The sequence below is a fragment of the Anomaloglossus baeobatrachus genome, chromosome 6 (genome assembly GCF_048569485.1).
Source record: "Anomaloglossus baeobatrachus isolate aAnoBae1 chromosome 6, aAnoBae1.hap1, whole genome shotgun sequence".
Classification (NCBI taxonomy): Eukaryota; Metazoa; Chordata; class Amphibia; order Anura; family Aromobatidae; genus Anomaloglossus; species Anomaloglossus baeobatrachus.
This window is the reverse complement of record NC_134358.1, coordinates 440,830,198-440,848,119: the sequence shown is the minus strand read 5'-3', so window position 1 is coordinate 440,848,119 and position 17,922 is coordinate 440,830,198. Positions and strand designations below refer to the sequence as shown.

General features: G+C 47.5%; 1 protein-coding gene across 1 annotated transcript in view; it reads right to left on the bottom strand.

The window, feature by feature from the left end:
* The window catches only part of TRIM71 (tripartite motif containing 71), a 116,453-nt gene that overhangs the window by 22,646 nt on the left and 75,885 nt on the right, over nt 1-17,922 (bottom strand). Inside the window, exon 2 of the mRNA XM_075316641.1 lies at nt 17,005-17,172. Within this exon, the coding sequence (XP_075172756.1) occupies nt 17,005-17,172 (168 nt within the window). The remainder of the gene's footprint in view (nt 1-17,004; nt 17,173-17,922) is intronic.

The window sequence follows — 17,922 nt, the reverse complement described above, 5'->3', positions numbered from 1 at the left end:
ACACTTCCCTATTGGAGGACTCTGAAAGCCTTCAGTCAGTACAGAACTCTCTGACAGAATACTTTACGCTGAATGCGAGTGGTGATACTGCTCCAACGACGGTTTGGGAGGCCCACAAATGTGTTATTCGAGGGGTTCTCATACAGCAAGGGGCAAGAAGAAAGAGGGAAAGGGAACTAGAGGATAACAGACTGCTAACACAGCTGAGGGATCTGGAGACACAACACAAGCAGATGCCCTCGGCGGAGGTGGGGGGAGCCTTATTCAAAGTCCGGGACGAACTACGGAAACTACTTAACAGCAAAGCAAAAGGGGTCCTTAACAGATGCCGTAGACATTTTTAAGAATACGGAAACAAGTGTAGCAAGACATTAGCGAGAGCACTTAGACAACAACAGGCGACAACCTTTATATCAAAAATTTCCCCTACACACACCCAGGGCTCAATGTTACACTCTTCGGTAGAAATTGCAGAGACGTTCTAAAAATTTTATGTATCCTTATATAATTTAGAGACACACGACCCCACGCTGTCAAAAACCTCTCAAAAGTAAAATCTCAGTAAATCAAAGAAGGAAAAAAACGACGGTTGGAAGACTCCCAGATAGCCGCATTGGAAACTCCAATTTCAAAGCAAGAACTGGTGGACGCAATAGTGTCATCCAAATCGGGAAAGGCGCCAGGGCCTGATTGACTCCCCCTTGTATACTACAAAAAATTTAGAGGAGATAATATCCCCACACCTTCTGTCAGCTTTTAATTCTAGGGCTTCAGAGGGTTCGGTTCCCAACGCAGACTCATTGAGAGCACACATCAAGGTAATATCTAAGATGGGGAAGGATCCAACACAATGTGCTAGCTATCGCCCGATATCCTTGTTGAATGTGGATACAAAATTATTTGCCAAAATCTTAGCAAACAGGCTGGCACCCCTGATCTCTCAGATAATCCACCCAGACCAGGCGGGGTTTATGGCGGGTCGTGAGGCACGCGATAACACAGTTAAAGCCATCAATTTGATACATAAAGCTAAAATTGGGGGTCTCCCCTCTATCCTACTGTCAACAGACGCCGAAAAGGCTTTTGATAGAGTGGATTGGACCTTTATGGAAGCTACGCTCGGGTGTCTGGGGTTGGGCAGCGGAATGATGGGTTGGATCAGGTCTTTATACTCGGTACCCTTGGCTAGAGTCCGAGTAAATGGTATTCTGTCGGACCCATTTCAAATATCTAACGGCACCAGTCAGGGTTGTCCGCTGTCTCCCCTAATCTTCATCTTGACGCTAGAACCCTTCCTTAGACACGTACGAGCCAACACAGATATTGCGGGTATTGGAGTGGGCCAGGTTACGCACAAAGTAGCAGCATACGCGGACGATCTCCTGTTTTTCGTGTCAGCTCCCATGATCTCCCTGCCCAACTTAATGGGGGAGTTCCGGAGGTACTCCAGTTTATCAAATTTCAAGATAAATTTCACGAAATCTGAGGCTCTTAATATAAATCTCTCACCCAAAGAGGTGGAAGAGTTGAAGGGATCGTTTAACTTCCGATGGGAATCCCAATCTCTAAACTACCTGGGGATACGGCTGACTAGCGATCTAGGCCTGCTCTATTCTCAGAATTTCCCATCTCTGCTGACTTCCATTAGGAGAGACTGTGACAGATGGGGGAAATCATTTTTCTCCTGGTTTGGCAGAAGCCAGATATACAAAATGAATGTTGTACCCAGAATTCTATATCTATTGTAGGAGCTCCCAGTCAAAATACCCTCAGGTTGTTTCAAATCTCTGGAGTCCGTTCAGTCCTCCTTCATTTGGGCAGGTAAATCAGTACAAATAAAAAGAGCTATCTTGCATAGGACCAAGTGTAGCGGGGGGATTGGGCTGCCAGACATAAGATATCATCTAGCGGGACACCTAACTAGAATGAGACCCATTCCTGCACCAGTCAATCAAAAAGCGTGGTACAAATCGAGCAGTCCTTTTCCCCAATTCCTCTCAACAAATTGCCATGGTTGCTCTCGGAGGTCCCCGTAAGCTTGAAAACTCATCCAACTATCGGGTCAACTGTAACATTGTAATAAGGGGAGGGTGCAATCAGAAATGTTACCCAAGCAATCGAGCTTGACGCCGATCTTGAGCCCTCCTGCCTGGTAGAGGACTTTGGTGTCCGGGACACCTGGCCATCGGTAGAGGGTCTGGCAGCTAAACGGGACCCCATCTCACTTGGTCATTGGAGAAGCTTGCAACTGGCACACTTTCAGTAGCTTTCCTGCCAGAGCCCTTTTTCAACGACCCAAGACACAGTTTGAATAAATATGTATGGGAACAGGCACAATACGGCACTCTTTCCGCAGTTTATTCGATCCTATCCTCGCCCCCGGACCAACAAATCCCCCCCTTCGCCTCACAGTGGGAACGGGATTTGGGAATCCAACTGACACCAATACAGTGGGAAAGGGTCTTCAGACTGGCACACACATCCTGCATCAGCTCCAGGTTTCAAGAGGCCAGTTACAAGCTGCTAACCAGATGGTACAGAGTTCCTTCGAGGTTACATGCGATGTTCCCATTGGTTGATCCCATATGCTGGCGGTGTGGCACGGCAGAGGGCAACATTCTACATGTGTTCTGGGAATGTGAGGCGATCCGGCTCTTCTGGAGGGGAGTGGCTGATGTAATTTCAACGGTAACTGGTGGGGAGGAGGAATTGGGACCTGCTGCCGCCCTGTTACATCACTGCGGGACTTCTGAAAAAACATACAAAAAATCTGAGGAAATTCCTCATCATGGCGGCGAGGGTGTGCATCCCTGAGAGATGGAGGAGCACGGCACCTCCCACATTGGTTCAATGGATCAATAAGGTCAATGACCTCATGTACATGGAGGATCTAACCTCATCATTACACGATTCATATGAGAAATTTTGGGCCACGTGGAGGGAGTGGATGGACTTCCAGCACTCGGAAGACTATGGTGTTCTGGTGGGCGGCGCTGAAGAGGCTGAAGGAAATACAAAAAAGGCAATACATAGGCGAGTCCCCCCCCCCACACCTCTCGACCCCACCCTCCCACTTACCCCCACCTTGCCTCCCCACCTCCCTGTCCCTCCCCCCCTCACAGTCACCCTCACCCTTTTCTTTAGTTCTTCATTATTTTCAATTTCTTATGCTTTATTTCTCTTGCTTTCTCTCCGGTTTTTCTCTCTTTCGCTTCTTACTATTCTTGGTGAGTTACTTATGTTACCTGTTAAATGTGAATTTTATTCTATGAAAAAACAAGATGGAACCCTGATTGTCTATGCAACTGGAAAGGGGCATTTGCGGGAACTTATTCTGTCAAGATGTAAAAATTGTAAATTGTGCCTTGTTTTCTATTTTTGATGTATGGAATGTACCTTACAAAAGGTCCATTTGATCTTAAGAATGTAACGTGTACTGTTAAAGGTTTCCACTTTATAAATAAAAGAATTTAAAAAAAAAAAAAAAGTATTTAATCATCGGTCAAATTGTAAGGAATGTAGCGGATGTCAACATGATTTTTAAGAGTTTTTTTAATAAATTATTTATTTTTTGTTTTGTGTGTTTACCTTTTTTATTCTCAGAGCCCTCTCCATTATTAACCTCAGGCTTGATGACAGCTGTAGTTTAAACAAATCACAGCTGTCATTAACCTCTTATATTACCATGATTGCCACCAAACCAGGGCAAAAAGCACCAGCATTGTCTCATCTAATGGATGACATTTTCTATGCTGGCATAGCACAATAACCATGGGCCTCCCCAACCAGAGAATATCACCCCAAGCTGTCCATAAAAATTGGGGGGCCACATGGGGTCATTTGCATTTCGATACACAGCCAAGATAAAGCACACAGCTGTTGGCTGCAGCGTATCCATATACAAGAGACCGTGCATAATTTAGCTTTCCAATTTATTTTTAATTAACTCCCCAACTAATCACAGATACCGGAAGTCTGACTGCAGCCAATCACAGACTGTGCCACAGAGGGTGGGCAGGGGAAGGGGAAGCAGTGAATATGTAGGAGGGTTGATGAGCGGACCCGGAAGCAGTGTGACAGCCATGCGGAAACTCAGCAAGTATAACTGTCCTGCTCTAATCCACCTAGCCCAGTGATGGCAAGACTATGACACGCGTCAGAGGTGACACGCAGAGATATTTTTTGCTGATACGCGCAGCTCTGGCTTCATGGCTTCACTAATGGAGGTTAGATGGCGCAGTTTGTGCTCGCCCTCAGAGTAGGAGAGTAGAACCGCCTCCGGATGCTGATGCAGTCAGGTAGTGAAGCCAGAGCAGCAAGCAGACCGTGTCAGCATGTGGAGGTGGGGTAACTCAGGAGTGTGGCAAAAACTGCGCCATACTACCACCGTTATTGAAGCCAGAGCTCTGCACCCGCAGACTTGCACTCCCTGTAAGCGACAGACAGCACCTGGGGGATAGTCATCTCAGGCATGTATGCTCGTTACATACGCAACTATCTTAAAGCAGGTACCAAAATGTCACTGTGCTGCCCAGTGTACCCACCATAGTTACTGCTCAGCAATACTTGGGGAAGAGAACACTCACAATATATCCCTTCTACGTATTTTTGAGAGACTTTATTCTCAGCTTTAAATTATATTAAAACCAATAAAATAAAAATTGACAGATTAAGTTAGTAGCGCTTGCTTGGGTTTGAAGTGTACGAAATACCAACCTTCAATTGAACAGTTAGCCAATGAAATTTGGAAAAAGTCCCTAAGCACGTAAAGAATGTTTTTTGCTTTATTGATATTTAGTACAGATATTAAGATTATATCTGTTATTAGAGCTACAAATATCACAAAATTATGGATTTTTCTAGACGTTTTACACCACCCGAATTATGCATGGTTTGGGTTTTTTTGACAAATTTTGACATAAGCTCAAAAAGGTTGCCCATCACTGCCTTAGCCCTTATTAATATCATTTTACATGCTTATGTTTGGGTGCCCATAGACTTATATGGGATTCAAGTCCGGTCCCCAACCAGACCTCAAGTCCTGGGAGACCCGCCGAACCTGAACATCTGTGGGTTCGCCCATCTCTAGTGTTGACTCCTTCCAGTGGTGAGACTAATTCTGTAGCCTGATACTAATATGGTAGTACAAGGTCAGACTGCAGACCTGTGCTCACCACCACTGCACTGGACCACTGATCCCCAGTTACTGCAGATCTCCAAGTGGTGACGGGGAAATTGTAGGTCACAGTACCGCTCTAGACTACAACAAAATGGCACCTTGCTCTCCCCATAGCTGTGAACGGAATAGGCTAGGGGCGTGCCCAGTTCCCAGCTGAGCAGCCACAGTGTCGAAGATGCAGCTGGATACTGACTGCAGTCTCCTATCCCTAAGGGATGCTGTAATTTAAGTGTCAAGCTCAGCCAGACTGGTTTGTCAGGTCTCCGCAAGTAGAGTAGTCTTCCCCGTGGTCCCCACTATAGCTTCTCATAAGCCAGATCAGTTCCCATATTTTGCACTGACGAGGGGCAATCACCCCGAAACACCGTGTCTGCAAATAGGAGTTATATCAGATCAGAACCCCAAAGTCATATGAAAAAGCCACTTTTGACTTTTAGGATTGCTACTTCCAATGGGTGGCGCTAGAGTTTGTGTCCTTCCTCCCTGGAAAGACAATTTGAGTGTAATGCTCAGACACTGCAAACCAGCAAAAACCATCAGCCATCCCTCCCCAGGGTTCACTCCTTAGAGGAGATAACCATTGGTTGATCAGCCATCCAGCCCAGTATGTGAAACAGTAAAGTAATTCACCCCATCTTTTCACCAAGAACCCACAACAGCATGTTTGCGTGATTAGGAAAACAAAAATATATATATTTTTTGTTTAAATAGCTTATACTGTAGATGCAACAAACCAATAGCTGCAAACCAGGCTAGCTATTGGCACAATCTGGTATCTGTGTATTACAACTTTTACCCAAAATCTGTCAAAAATTTGTTGTAGCAGTGGTATGGGTATGGTCAGTACCACAGCATAAAAAAATCTGCTCAGAATTAGGTCTGTTTTGGCAAAAGTAGGTCAAATACGCTCCACGTCATTTGAATGTTCTGCAGATGAACCGTGAAATGAACAGTGCCTGCAAGTGAAAACAGACGATGGCAGGATCTTCACCAATTTCAGCTCTGGGCCCTATATTTACCTGGCCGCCGAGCATTAAACTTACTTACTGCCTGTGCTGGTACTTCTGAAGAGAAAAAAAAAAAATCATGCCACCGAAAAGTCCTTCACACCAAGAAAACACCAGATCTGTACCAACAAACCAAAATGCTACATCAAGCCGAAAATTATCCCCCTACATGATACAAAATTATATGTCATCAATAAACTTAATGTAACCAAGTGTAAAATCATATCAATAAGAGTGGAGGCTGAGAGGATCCAACAGACAATAAGCCGGGTCAACCCATAACACCACAAATGGGGGAGAGTACGCAGGGAGCTGCTATAAATGACCAGCAGCCTGACCAACGAGACCTGTCGAACATGTCCTAAAGATGTGCAGGGAAATATTTAATAATTTTTTTTTTTTTTTTTTTTTTTAGCAAAACACAACTTGCACCTATAGATTATCACATAAGCGGCCCTAGTCCGCAACGGGGACTGCTGCAGCACATTGTCAGGATGAAGACTGGTAATCATGCTTAAGGCTACCACCTACATAGTAATATGTATCCTGTACAGATCTATCAGCTAATTCTAATAAATGAGCGGCTGCACATAGGAAGCCGAGGTATATAAATCAAAATATATAGCTACATACAAGGCAGGAGGAGCAGGTACTACAGCGAACTGATAGATCTCAGCAATGAATTCTGTGCGCTGGAGAGCCATGATCCAGCCAATATCTGCACGGTTACTACAGCCCAAAATGACAGGTTTGGACCATGACTTAAATTCATAGTCCAGTTTGTAGGATTATACTGGCAAACTATGGACAATTGGCAGGACTGAATGTGTATATATTTATATACGTGACCAGACACTATGCAGTCTCTGATAGGACCAGCTTCTAAAACTTCAGGAGACTGGATAATAGACTGAAGATCCAGATAAAACGCAGATTCCTGTTCTCCACATACAGAGGGACATGTTACTAATGACCGTCACAGCAACATCTGTATACAGCACTGATAACGGTGTCAAGAGAGCAGAAAGATTTATTATACATTATACAGCACCTACAACAGTGTCTGATAGCAGAAAGATCATAGGATCAGTGTTCAGCATGTAGGCCAGACCTGGGCAAGGGGCGGCCCGCGGGCCACATCCAGCCCACCTACTGTCTGTGACCAGCCCGCCAGTCTTCAGCTGCTGCAGTGGAGCCAGGCTGCTGCGTGCCGGGCAGGGAGCGATCCTACAGCTCCGCACAGTGCAGGCAGCGGAACGCTGTGACACACGCGCGCACTGATGTTGTCAATACTGCGTGGCGTATGTCATTTCAAACGTTCCCGCCGGGCAGGAGAAGCAGCGGCACAGCGGGGACCTTCACGGAGAGAAGCAGCAGCGGGGGCCCCTCTGAGAACAGCATCAGCGCAGCCAGGGCCTGTACAAGAGAAGGAGCAGCTCAGTGGGGGGGCCTGTATGGAGGTGCCTGAGGTCGGGGACAATAAGAAGGGAGAGGTAAGTAGTGACTAATAAGCTGAGGAGGGGACAATGGGGGAGGAGACTGGTGCCTAATACTGGGGGTGTAGTGGTGTAATTTTACAGGTGTAGTATATGGTGTTGTGTATATAGTGGTGTAGTATATAGTGGCGTAGTACATGGGGTGTAGTGATGTAGCTTTATTACAGGTGTAGTATATAGTGGTGTAGTATATGGGGTATAGTGATGTAGTATATTACAGGTGTAGTACATGAGGGGTGTAGTATATTACAGGTGTATTATATGGAGGTGTAGTATATTACAGGTGTATTATTTGGGGGTGTAGTATATTACAGGTGTATATAGGGGTGTAGTGATGTAGTATATTACAGGTGTAGTATATAGGGGGTGTAGTGGTATAGTTTATTACAGGTGTAGTATATGGAGGGGGTGTAGTAATGTAGTATATTGGGTAGAACTGAGTTAATTATATTAGTCCGGCCCTCTAAACCAATCCCAATTTCTCATGCGGCCCCATGGGAAAATTAATTGCCCACCCCTGATGTAGGCTATACACATGCAGAGGGTCTAATAACCTGCACACAGCAACCATATACAGCACTGAAAATGTATTTGGCCATTGGAAAGATCAGTCTACAGCATTGAAATACATGTAGGGGCCGGACATGGGGAATAATGATAGGAATATATTCTCCATACGGCTCCATCTTCTGCGTGACATGCCCCTACCCCCAGTGTCTGTAATACATGTGTCCTTCCTGCTCCTCCATCTTGTGTACAGTAAAATGACTGTCATTCTGCTCCTCTAGTCTCACACACACAAACACACACAGTCACCATCATACCAGCATACCTCCCAATTTTTAAAGAAGGGAAAGAGGGACAAAGTTTGCGGCGCGCACAGCGCGCCGCGGCAAATTTTTAGGCCACGCCCCCTAACCACACCCATTTCACAGTCACACCCATATCCACTCCCCATCCACACCCATTCAGCATGGACACGCAGGCAGCCGGCGGGCCTCCAGCACGGACACGCAGGCAGCCGGCGGGCCTCCAGCACGGACACGCAGGCAGCCGGCGGGCCTCCAGCACGGACACGCAGGCAGCCGGCGGGCCTCCAGCACGGACACGCAGGCAGCCGGCGGGCCTCCAGCAAGGACACGCAGGCAGCCGGCGGGCCTCCAGCACGGACACGCAGGCAGCCGGCGGGCCTCCAGCACGGACACGCAGGCAGCCGGCGGGCCTCCAGCACGGACACGCAGGCAGCCGGCGGGCCTCCAGCACGGACACGCAGGCAGCCGGCGGGCCTCCAGCACGGACACGCAGGCAGCCACAGTGAGGCGGCCGGTCGCCCGCACAGTGAGGCGGCCGGTCGCCTTCACAGACAGGCGGCGGGCCGCCCGCCTTCACAGACAGGCGGCGGGCCGCCCACACAGAGAGGCGGCCAGCCGCCCGCACAGAGAGGAGGCGGGCCGCCCGCACAGACAGGCGGCGGGGGGTGCCCGCACAGACAGGTGGCGGGTCGACCGCACAAAGAGGCGGCCTGAACAGAGAGGCAGCCGGTCGCCTTCACAGACAGGCGGCCGGCCGCCCTCACAGACAGGCGGCGGGGGGCGCCCGCACAGACAGGCGGCAGGGGGGCGCCCGCACAGACAGGCGGCAGGGGGGCGCCCGCACAGACAGGCGGCAGGGGGGCGCCCGCACAGACAGGCGGCAGGGGGGCGCCCGCACAGACAGGCGGCAGGGGGGCGCCCGCACAGACAGGCGGCAGGGGGGCGCCCGCACAGACAGGCGGCAGGGGGGCGCCCGCACAGACAGGCGGCAGGGGGGCGCCCGCACAGACAGGCGGCAGGGGGGCGCCCGCACAGACAGGCGGCAGGGGGGCGCCCGCACAGACAGGCGGCAGGGGGGCGCCCGCACAGACAGGCGGCAGGGGGGCGCCCGCACAGACAGGCGGCAGGGGGGCGCCCGCACAGACAGGCGGCAGGGGGGCGCCCGCACAGACAGGCGGCAGGGGGGCGCCCGCACAGACAGGCGGCAGGGGGGCGCCCGCACAGACAGGCGGCGGCCGGGGGTGAGGGAGGGAAATCAGCGCTGGGGAGATTAGTTTACTGTACCAGCAGCAGCACAGGCAGCGCTCCTCTCTATGCCACGTCTACTAGGATGGTAGGAGGGAAAAGCAGGGAGGCGGAGAGAGAGTGGGTGGGCGGAGCCCGGGAGCCGGCCGTCCCGCCCGTGGCAACGGGACAAACAACGTAAAGCGTGAAAGTCCCGCTGTATCCGGGACGGTTGGGAGGTATGCAGCATGTTAGAATGTGTATATAAGATCCCACTGGTGGTGGCCGCAGCTTATAGGCCCCAAATCTGGTGACAGGTTCCCTTTAAAGTGAAGTCCCCGCGCTAATTAGCATAAGATATAAGCTCTTTAAAAATACTTTTTCTATAGATGCCTTTATCTATGCTAGTGTATACAGGGACAGTTAGGGAGGGATTAGCAATATACACCCAGAACTGCTCCTGGCTCTGAGTGCAGATTGCACCTGATAGGTTCCCTTTAAAGGGAACCTGTCACCAGAAATTTAGCAAAAAAAAATAAAAGTTTCCCCCTCTGCAGCTCCTGGGCTGCATTCTGGAAAGGTTCCTGTTGCTATTGTGCCCCCTTTGAGACCTAAAAAAATACTTTATGAAGTCTTACCTTTTCGTATGCAAATCTGTTTTTATGGTCACGGGGGCGGGCTGTCTGGCGTCCGTTATTCCCCCTCCTGCCGCTGTACGCCGTCCCCCATTGCTCATTTCCATACATGAGGACGCATTCCTCATGTAACTGTCCTCCTGAAGTTTTGTGCATGCCCAGTGCCACTCTCGCGGGAGTGAGCACTGTGCAAAGTGTGAACGCTTTTGAGGTGATTGCGCAGGCGCGCGATTATGGGCGGTGCTGTGATTGTCATCAGCAGCGTCATCCAAGTACCCACCCATAATCTCGTGCCCGCGCTTCTCACTCTGCCTCCACCGTTATGCGCAAGCACTGTCCATATGAACCATGTTACCTATTACCGTGGGCGCGAGATTATGGGCGGCGCTGTGATTGTCATCAGCAAAGTCATCCAAGTACCCGCCCATAATCTCGTGCAAGCAGTAATAGGTAACATGGTTCATATGGCCAGCACTTGCGCATAACGGTGGAGTCAGAGGGAAAAGTGCGGGCACGAGATTATGGGCGGGTACTTGGTTAACGCTGCTGATGACAATCACAGCGCCGCCCATAATCTCGCGCCTGCGCAATCACCTGAAAAAGCGTTCACATGCGCAAAACTTCGGGAGGACAGTTACATGAGGAAGGCGTCCTTGTGTATGTAAATGAGCAATGGGGGACTGCGTAAAGCGGCAGGAGGGGGAATAACGGACGCCAGACAGCCCGCCCCCGTGACCATAAAAACACATTTGCATACAAAAAGGTAAGACTTCATAAAGTATTTTTGTAGGTCTCAAAGGGGGCACAAGAACAACAGGAACCTTTCTAGAAGCAGCCCAGGAGCTGCAGAGGGGAATCTTATTTTTATTGTGAAATTTCTGCTGACAGTTTCCCTTTAACTGGTAGGGGAGCCAGGATAAAGCAGAGCTGAAGCTGTTGGGAAGCTAGGACCCAGCAGCTCCACAGGCAGGAGACCACTGATCGGTAAGCAATAGAAGTCTGCAGATGTCACTCTACATAGGTTATTACTGGCCAGTGCTATCTGCAGGAGATAAGTGCTGATTGCACGGTCTCCTCAGCTTCCTGATTCCCTGCGTGTCTGCAGCAGTGAGAAGCCGCACACGGGGAGTCAGAGAACAGCTGCAGAGAAACGCAGGCTTCGGGACTGGGGATGTCCGCTCTGGGGGAGGGGGGGGGTCGGCTCTGGGGGATGGGGGGGGGGGGGTCGGCTCTGGTGCAGGGGGGGGTCGCTCTGCTGCAGGGGGTGATTCATACCTCAGCAGCAGTCACAGGAGTTTCAAGGTGCGTGCTCGACTCTGTGATGAATAGAAGGGAGAAACAGCGAGGCGGGGCTACAGTGGGTGGGCGGGACAAACAGCCTCACGGGCGGGACTCGGGATCAAAGGCTCAAAAGAGGGACTGTCCCGCTGTATCCGGGACGGTTGGGAGGTATGATACCAGGACTACGAGAGCTGAATAAAATCACATGTAGGATATAACAGCATCACCCCACAAGATACAGCCATGTCTGTAGTGTGCATGTAGCTGCAATGACTGAGGGTGTAACAAGTTAGATAATGGAGGAGCACAATGTCTGAGGTAAAACTTCCCTCTATATGGGATTTAGATGGAACTACACTAGCACACGTGTGAAGTGAAATTGCCCAGATTGTGAGGTAAACCCTGTATTATGCTCCCTTAGGCTGTGGACACGCTTCTACCATCTCTTCTGGTAGGAGAGAAAGTATGTGATACAATGAGAGGCAGTTATATTTCCCTAAGTTCCTATCTTCTAACTAATAAGAAACTAGGCACAAAAATGGATCTTTTCTAAAAAGGGGAAACACCCAGTCCAATACAATCAAAATAAAAAATAAGAACTCTGGGAGTTGAGGGTCCCCCCCTTCTGACAGTCATGTGTCCCCTGTGCCTAGTACTCCATGGAGTTCAAGAATGGAAGTACCATCAGCCTCCTCTACATAGTTGATCTCAAGCTGTATGCAAAAAATGAAAGATATCGATTCAATCATCCATCTGGCAAGTATCTACAGCAAAGATATTGTGATACCCTTCAGACTGGAGAACTGCAGTCTGTTGGTAATAAAGAGGCAAGGTAGCCAAGACCGAAGGAGTGGAAGTACCTGTAGGGCACATAGCAGATGTAAAGACCTGCTACTAGTACCTTGATTACAACAGGGATACTGTAACCATGACAGAGGCAAGGAAAGCAGCAACATCCAAATATCAGAGTAAGGCTGCTTTCACACTACGTTTTTTTAACATGCGTCATGTTTTTTTGCTGCAAAAGCGGATCCTGCTTTTACAGCAAAAAAACGCATGCAAACGCATGTGTTAGTTTGCAGGATCCTGTCACTTTAAGTTTATGGGCGGGCATTGCAGTCATGTGATCGGGAGTGAGGGGAACTGAATGTGAAAGACTGGGAGCCGACATCTAACAGCTGTGGAGGCTCGTAACCAAGGTAAAAATCGGGTAACTAAGACCGCAGTTACCTGATGTTTACCTTGGTTACAAGTGTCTGCAGCTGAGAGAGCGAGCGAGAGAGCGAGCGCGCGAGAGGGACTGATCACCCGAGGCTGGTTTCTGGGCATGCTCAGTAGAGCAAGCAGGATCCTGTCTATCAGGATGCCAGCGTTCACATGCGTTTGCATGCAGTATAGTCAGGATCCAGCAATTTGCAGTATTTGGACGCAGCTCAAAAACGCTACAAGTAGCGTTTTTGAAAAAAGATAAAAAACTGCAAGTCGCTGGATCCTCACTATAATGCACGCAAACGCAGGTGAACGCATGTTGACGCGAGTCCATTGCAAATGCATTGAAATGAAAACGCATTTGCACTGGATCCGTTTTTGCGTTAAAAAAAAACGTTCATGACGGATGTTGAAAAAACGTAGTGTGAAAGCAGCCCAAGACAGCTCCTGAAGAACCAGCTTAATGGACAAAAATAAGATCCATGCCATCAATACATATGCCCTGCCAGTTAGATGCCCTACTGGCATAGAGTGCCGGCAAAAAGATGGAAGCTGCATATGTGAAGACATGGAAGCTTTTTTCAATGTATGGATGTTTCCAACCCAAGTCCAACACGCAAAGATTGTATACCAGAGGAGAGGGTGGTCAAGCTTGACAAGTGTCAAAGCAATCAGAGAATCCAGGAATACATGAGAAAAATGGCACCAAAAGATAAAATGCTGAGAGAGTAAGGCAGAGAAAAAAAAAAAGTCCTGGAAGGGAGGAACAGAAACATGAAATATCATAACAAGATAAGCCACTGAAAGGGATGTACCATCAACAGATAATGTATGTGGCCGATACAGGAAAATCCTACCTATAGCTGGAGAAAGCTGGACTACAAGATAATACAGAGGCACTGGTCATAGCGGTACAAAAAACAGGCGTTTTAGCAGCCATTCCCTAATGAACACCTAGATGAGCTGCAGCATTTTTGTCCATGAAAATTAAAATTAGGACTGTGTTCATGCAGAGCCACAATGATTAGATTAATGAGGTTATTCAAGTAGTAGGGGCTTGTCACTGGACCATTCACAAAGTGCAGGTCAGTCCTGTGTTGATTAGGCACATCTCCCCACACTAACACTACCACCACCAAAAGGCTCATCTGGTGACAACAGTGGCTGAATCAAATCGCTCTCCTTGATGTCTCCAACATCGTTGGTGATCATAATTTTTGCTCAGAGTGAATACTTTCATCAGTGAACAGCATGGAGGCACACTGGTCCATTGTCCAGCAAGATTATGCCTCTGCTTGGTAGTGTGATGAGGTACCCTTGCAGATCTCATCTAGCACGCAGACCACGCTGATGTAACAGGTTTGAATTGTCTAATGCGACACTTGGGTGCCTCACACAACTCTTAAATGTGCATGGAGTTGTGTGGCATTCATCATCCTGTTAGAAAGAGCATTGCTTAGAAAGAAGCAGTCAGTGTGGGATGTGGCCAAAGGACGTACACTTCTGTGCCTTTTATATAAGACACTATGGAGACTAATGAGCGGTAGTGGCACATGTGCAGATTAAATTGGTTTTCGGCAGCGCATGCGATGCCGCTCAGTCTTCTCCACAGTGTCCTCAGTAAAATGGCGCCGGAGATCGTAGTACATGCATGCACAGATTCCCACGCCATTTTATTGAAGACGTCACACTAGCAATGTGCACGTGACACCAACATCGGGCAACGGAGATGCAAAATTTAAACAACAACAAGGTGGCAAGGCAAAAGAAGGAAATCGTTCCAGAGCGCCAGACCAACAAAGTTCAGCCTCCATGCTCAAGCCATTGCACCAATGATGTAAAATTCTGAAGCTTTCATGAAGAATTTTTCTGCAATCAAGCATCCAATCTGTAAACTGGAGGTATCATTTGATTCATCAACCTAGCGCCAGTATGGCAGTACCTGTACTTTATATTTAGAGAGAACAGCAAGTTGTGCAAAAAGAACTGAAACATTAAACAGTTGGACATGTGCATTCAAAAGTCTAGAGAAGGTTACATTAAAAAGGGACTGTCGGCACAGTATGGATGTTCACACCAAGTTCAGGTGTTCAGTGCATCATGGCGGGGCTGATCAAATATACCTTCCCACCTTTTAATAATTAGCCCCGCCATGATGCACGAGCGCCTGTACTTGGCGCAAACAGTTATCCTGTGCTGATAAAGTCCCTTTCAGTTCACCTGAAAAAGGTGCATTTAGGATTATTCTGAAAATTTTATCCAAAAGCCAAATATCCCTAACGTTTTTTGATTAGTGTACATATTCACACACATACATATATGATTTATGGTATACAAATGAGCCACAAGAAGATAATCTGCAGTTCATTTTCAGACTTCAAAACTGTTGTCCAGCGTTAGGGTATGTGCGCACGTTGCTTTTTACCTGCTTTTTTGCTGCTTTTTCTTCTGCGCTGTTTAATGCCAAAATGGATGTGTTCTTCTATTCAAGCAAAGTCTATGGGAATTTGGGTTTCTTGTTCACACTATGTTGTTCAAAATGCTGCCTTTTTGTGGCAGAACTTTGGTCAAAAACTCAGCTTTTCAAAGAAGCAACATGTCAATTGTTTTTGCCATTTGGGTTTTGCACTGCAAAGCTGAGTTTTTGACCAAAGTTCTGCCACAAAAAGGCAGCATTTTGAACAACATAGTGTGAACAAGAAACCCAAATTCCCATAGACTTTGCTTGAATAGAAGAACACATCCATTTTGGCATTAAACAGCGCAGAAGAAAAAGCAGGTAAAAAGCAGGTAAAAAGCAACGTGCGCACATACCCTTAGAAACACATGGCTGCTTTTTCCTCAAAAAAAAAAAAAAAAAAAAAAAAAAAAAAAAAAAAAAGGTAATGCCTGGCATTGCAGGATAGGCCTACTGAAGTGAGTGGAGCAGCATCAAACCCATCCTGAAGATCAAGCAGTGCAGTTTTTGGACTGAAAGTAGTTCAAAGTTACAGGGATTTTACTATCAATTAAAGGGAACTTGTCACCAGATTTGGCAACTAAGCTGTGGCCACCACCACTGAGCTCTTCTATACAGAATTTTAGAATACTGTATATAAGAACCCAGGACGCGCTGTATAACAAACGCTTCTAATACCTACCGGAGCAGTCCTGTCTGATGGGTGTCGCTGCTCTCTCTGCTGAGGGCAGATCAAAGTACTGTAATGCGCAGGCGTGAGGACCACCTGTGCACTACAATACTTTCATCTACCCTGAGCTGGGCAGATCAAAGTGGGCCTGTGCAGGACCTCAATGCTGGAGAGTGTGTATGACATAGGGCGCGTCATGCACACGGGTCTCAGGAAAAGGAGGACAGTAATCGCTAGAGAGGAGGAGCCGGACCGGAGAGAGGAGGCGCCCATCGGACCAGACCATCACTTCAGTATTATAAAAAAGTGGGGTTTTTTACGTTCTACACAGCGGCCTAGGCTCCTATATACAGTATTCTGGAATACTGTATATAATGTCAGTGGTGGTGGCCACAGCTTATAGTCACCCAATCTGGTGACAGGTTCCGTTTACTCAGCCTGTAGTTGTAGCACCTCTGTGCGGTCACCTTATCAGGTAAGGATTCGGGGAGAGTTTGCTTATCAAGGGAAAAGCAAAAACTGGTCGACAAGCACGACATGCATGTTAGACCTGGTCTTTAATGTCTCAATGCAGACATTAGGATTTAAGGAAAGAAACACACATTCTTTGAAGGTTTTGTGGGAAAACCTTTCAAGTGAGATAAAATGCCTCCCTCTAGCATGTCTACATATACCTCATTGTGGTCATTCCCAGACTATACTTGCTGGGCGGTTTTACAGGTTTTTCTAATTTAGGGAGCCTCAGTACTTAGTCACAGTCACGTACACATATGGCTCATCCTGACAGCAAGCCTAAATTGAATGTGATTTCCCTAGTAGGAAATAGAGCGTTCAGTGAGCAGATCTTTCCAAAGTCGCTGTATAGCTGCTGTGAAGACAATTACTCAATCACTGGCTCTGGGCTCCTACCTGGCTGAATATTATTTATTTATGGCAGATGACGCATTAACTACATGCACAACTTCTGCTATAAACCATTTCCTAGCTGGGGGATGTCACTACAGTATATATCGGACAATAACAATATTCTTACCTGAATAGCTTGGCGTCCTTGCTGAGCATCTGCCAATAGCTGAATAGGAAGTGCCCTTGAGTCCTGAAGAGCATCTTGGAAATACACAAAGCTGTGCCCAGCATGACGTCCTATAGTGCACTCACGACATATAAGCGTAGAGCAAGTATCACAGTAGAAATGCAGAACCTAGAATGTAGTAAACAAATGGAGTTAGAAAAGTGGGAAGAATAAAAAGCTACTAAATAAAAAAAAAAAGCTTGCCATTTACTTTGGGTACAGCTGGCCCATTCAGATTAGATAAGGCTGTTATTAGAGCACTTATGTGATGGGTGCCTGTGCAAATGTCCCCCAGCATCTAGTATTAAAGTAAATTACTGGCCTGTGCTCAATTAATTCATATATTCCTAGTTTATTAGAGTATGAGCAGCATTGTGGCTCAGTGGTTAGTACGGTTAGGCTATGTGCGCACTTTGCGTCGAGGTAGTTGTAGTTCTAAACGCATCCTCTGGCAGAAATTGTCTGTCAAATTTGGTTTTGACCACAAGAACGCTATAAATACGCTTGCGTTTTGGCCGCGTTTTACATGCTTTTTCATTGCTTAAAGTCAGATGCGTTTTGCAGACAAACACTGCTAAATAAAGTTTAAACATTCAAACACTGAAAAAAAAAAATGGAAAAAATAAATAAAATTACACACAAAATAGCTGTTTTTATTAAAATAACTGTAAAAGGGAACCTGTCATCAGAAAGTTAGCTTGAAAACTAAACGTTTCCCCCTCTGCAGCTCCTGGGCTGCATTCTAGCAATGTTCCTGTTTATTTTGGTCTGAAAGGGGGCACATAAAGACTTTATAAAGTGGTACCTTTTTGTATTGAAATCTTGATAATGGTACACGGGGGCGGGCTGTCTGGTGTCCGTTAGTCTGCCTCCTGTCGC